Source organism: Eufriesea mexicana, unplaced genomic scaffold (genome assembly GCF_001483705.2).
Source record: "Eufriesea mexicana isolate 0111107269 unplaced genomic scaffold, ASM148370v2 scaffold1357, whole genome shotgun sequence".
NCBI classification, from domain to species: domain Eukaryota; kingdom Metazoa; phylum Arthropoda; class Insecta; order Hymenoptera; family Apidae; genus Eufriesea; species Eufriesea mexicana.
The window spans coordinates 16,432-18,635 of NW_016909472.1; the positions used below are offsets into that span (position 1 = coordinate 16,432).

The window sequence follows — 2,204 nt, forward strand, 5'->3', positions numbered from 1 at the left end:
TTAACCCCTTAACCTACAATGACGGGCATAGCCCGCGTACGATGGTTGGGCCAAACCCGAATTTTACGGGCATAGCCCGCGTACGGTGATTGGGCCAGAAGTAAATATTACGGGCATAGCCCGCGTACGGTGATCGGGCCCGATGTAAATATTACGTGGAATATTTGATACGCATTTACAGTCTGATGCAATAATTGTGGTAGGCGCAAGTATTACAAAATATTTATTTATACAAAACTCCAAAATACAAAATTAGTAATCTGTAACGGTATGATATCTTTCGAAGCATTCTGGTACATGTAACGGAACTTTACACTTTTTACACTCCCACGTTGTTTCTTTCCGTTTTTTATTTTTGTGACAAACTGTACAACGTTTTGACGGTCTTAATTTAGAGGGTGTTGGATCAATGTGCTTTGGAAAATGAGCCCATTCCTTCGCGCAAAGTCTGTCTGGCGCATCTCCGGAAGATAATACGCCTCGTTCTTTATAAATCGGTTTTGGCATTTTCTTCAGTAGAGATTCGGCTATGTTGATCTTATAATCGACATAACATTGTTTCTTTCCATCATTCAGTTTTTTCCATAAGATGTAAGAATTAAACAGGCCAATATCAAAGAGATAAAAAAAAATTTTTTTGTATCCTTTCATGTATTTCCTCATTATTGGAAAACATGCTAATATTTGATCTTGGAGATCAATTCCATTCATTCCCTTGTTGTACTCTGTAATACAGTTTGGCTTTAGAGTGCGTTTGGATCCTTGCGAAGTCATTTCGGCTGTTTCATGTTTTGTCGACATCATATAAACATCTCGCTTGTCTCTCCATTTCAGTGCGAGTACTCGGTTGCAGCTTCTTATTACGTACTCCCCCCTTTTTAATTTTACACTGCACAAATCTTTTGGCATATTCTTCCTATTGGAACGTACTGTGCCAATTACATTTGTTTTGTATTTATGTGATAATATCATAAATAATTTTGGGGAAGAATACCAACTGTCTATGTACAAAGTGTGACCCCTGTGCAACACTGACTCAGAAAGCTCTTTCACAACACTTTCTGAAGCGCTATCTTTACAGTTTATTTTATCGTTGCCGGTATATATTTTAAATTCGTAACAATATCCGGAATCGGACTCACATAATTTATAAAATTTTACGCCAAACCTTGCCCTTTTGGATGGGTTGAATTGCTTATAAGATAAACGCCCCCTGAATTTCATAAGAGATTCATCAATAGAAATGTCTTTTTTCATTATATACAGTTCTTTAAATTTTTGGTTCAAAAAATTAATCACAGGTCTAACTTTCTTCAATTTATCTGTATTGGCAACAAGATTATTGTTTGAAAAATGCAAGAACCTTGTAATTTGTAGATATCTCTTCAAAGGCATTGATTTTCTAAATATAGGTGTTTCGATAACAGCCCTCTTCGACCAATTCATTTGGATTCTTGGTTTCTTTATCTGTGCCATTATTATCGTCAATGCAAAATATCTTTTAATTTCGGTAGAGTCTACAGGAAACCAGGTTTCGTCAATTTTTCGTCTTGTATGTGGATTTTCTCGTAGTTGATTTGCATACTGATTTGTTTCAGTCACAATATTGTTCCAAAATATATCATCAAATGTTAGATTAAATGTATCAAATTCTCCTCTACTTCCTCCTAATTGACATAAGGCTGCCTCGCTTATGCCAGGAGTCATTGTATAGTCCCAGATTTTTGGACTATTTCTTCTTTCGTTCCAAACCCAGGACTCTGGTAGTTGATCGTCATCGGATGTATCATCAACAATTATTCGCCTATACTTTCTTCGAAATTTACATATTTCGTCACTACTGTCACTTTCATTAGCAAAATTAATAGCACAATTCTCACTATCTTCATCACAAAATCTTTTTCTAGAGAACATCTTGTGGGTTTGCTTCTCTAGAATTTATGAACGTAAATTTCGACGTGCGAATGCGATCAAGAACGACTGGAAACTAATTACGATACGAAGAGATGATAGAAATACATCACGAGTCTTGTCTGTGCTATCTACAAACCGCGACCGCTCTACCACGGGCGATGTCCGTCATGTTTACAATTGCCCGGATCGGCGTGTACCCAAGTCGTGCGAACGTCCCGAACGCTGCGCGAACTTGTATACAATTTCGGCCTAACATCTTCGAATCTAAATCGTAGGTTAAGGGGTTAAAC

The 2,204-nt window shown here is 37.2% G+C and overlaps 1 protein-coding gene across 1 annotated transcript; it reads right to left on the reverse strand.

Moving 5' to 3' along the window:
• Nucleotides 1–252: 252 nt before the first annotated feature.
• On the reverse strand, nucleotides 253–1,914 carry LOC108547985 (piggyBac transposable element-derived protein 4-like). Its single transcript, XM_017900737.1, has one exon. The coding sequence runs from the start codon at nucleotides 1,912–1,914 to the stop codon at nucleotides 253–255; it is 1,662 nt and encodes a 553-aa protein (XP_017756226.1).
• Between the last annotated feature and the right edge of the window lie 290 nt (nucleotides 1,915–2,204).

Coding starts and splice junctions, on each gene's coding strand:
- LOC108547985 (XM_017900737.1), bottom strand. CDS start 1,914: ATGTTCTCTAGAAAAAGATTTTGTGATGAAGATAGTGAGAATTGTGCT.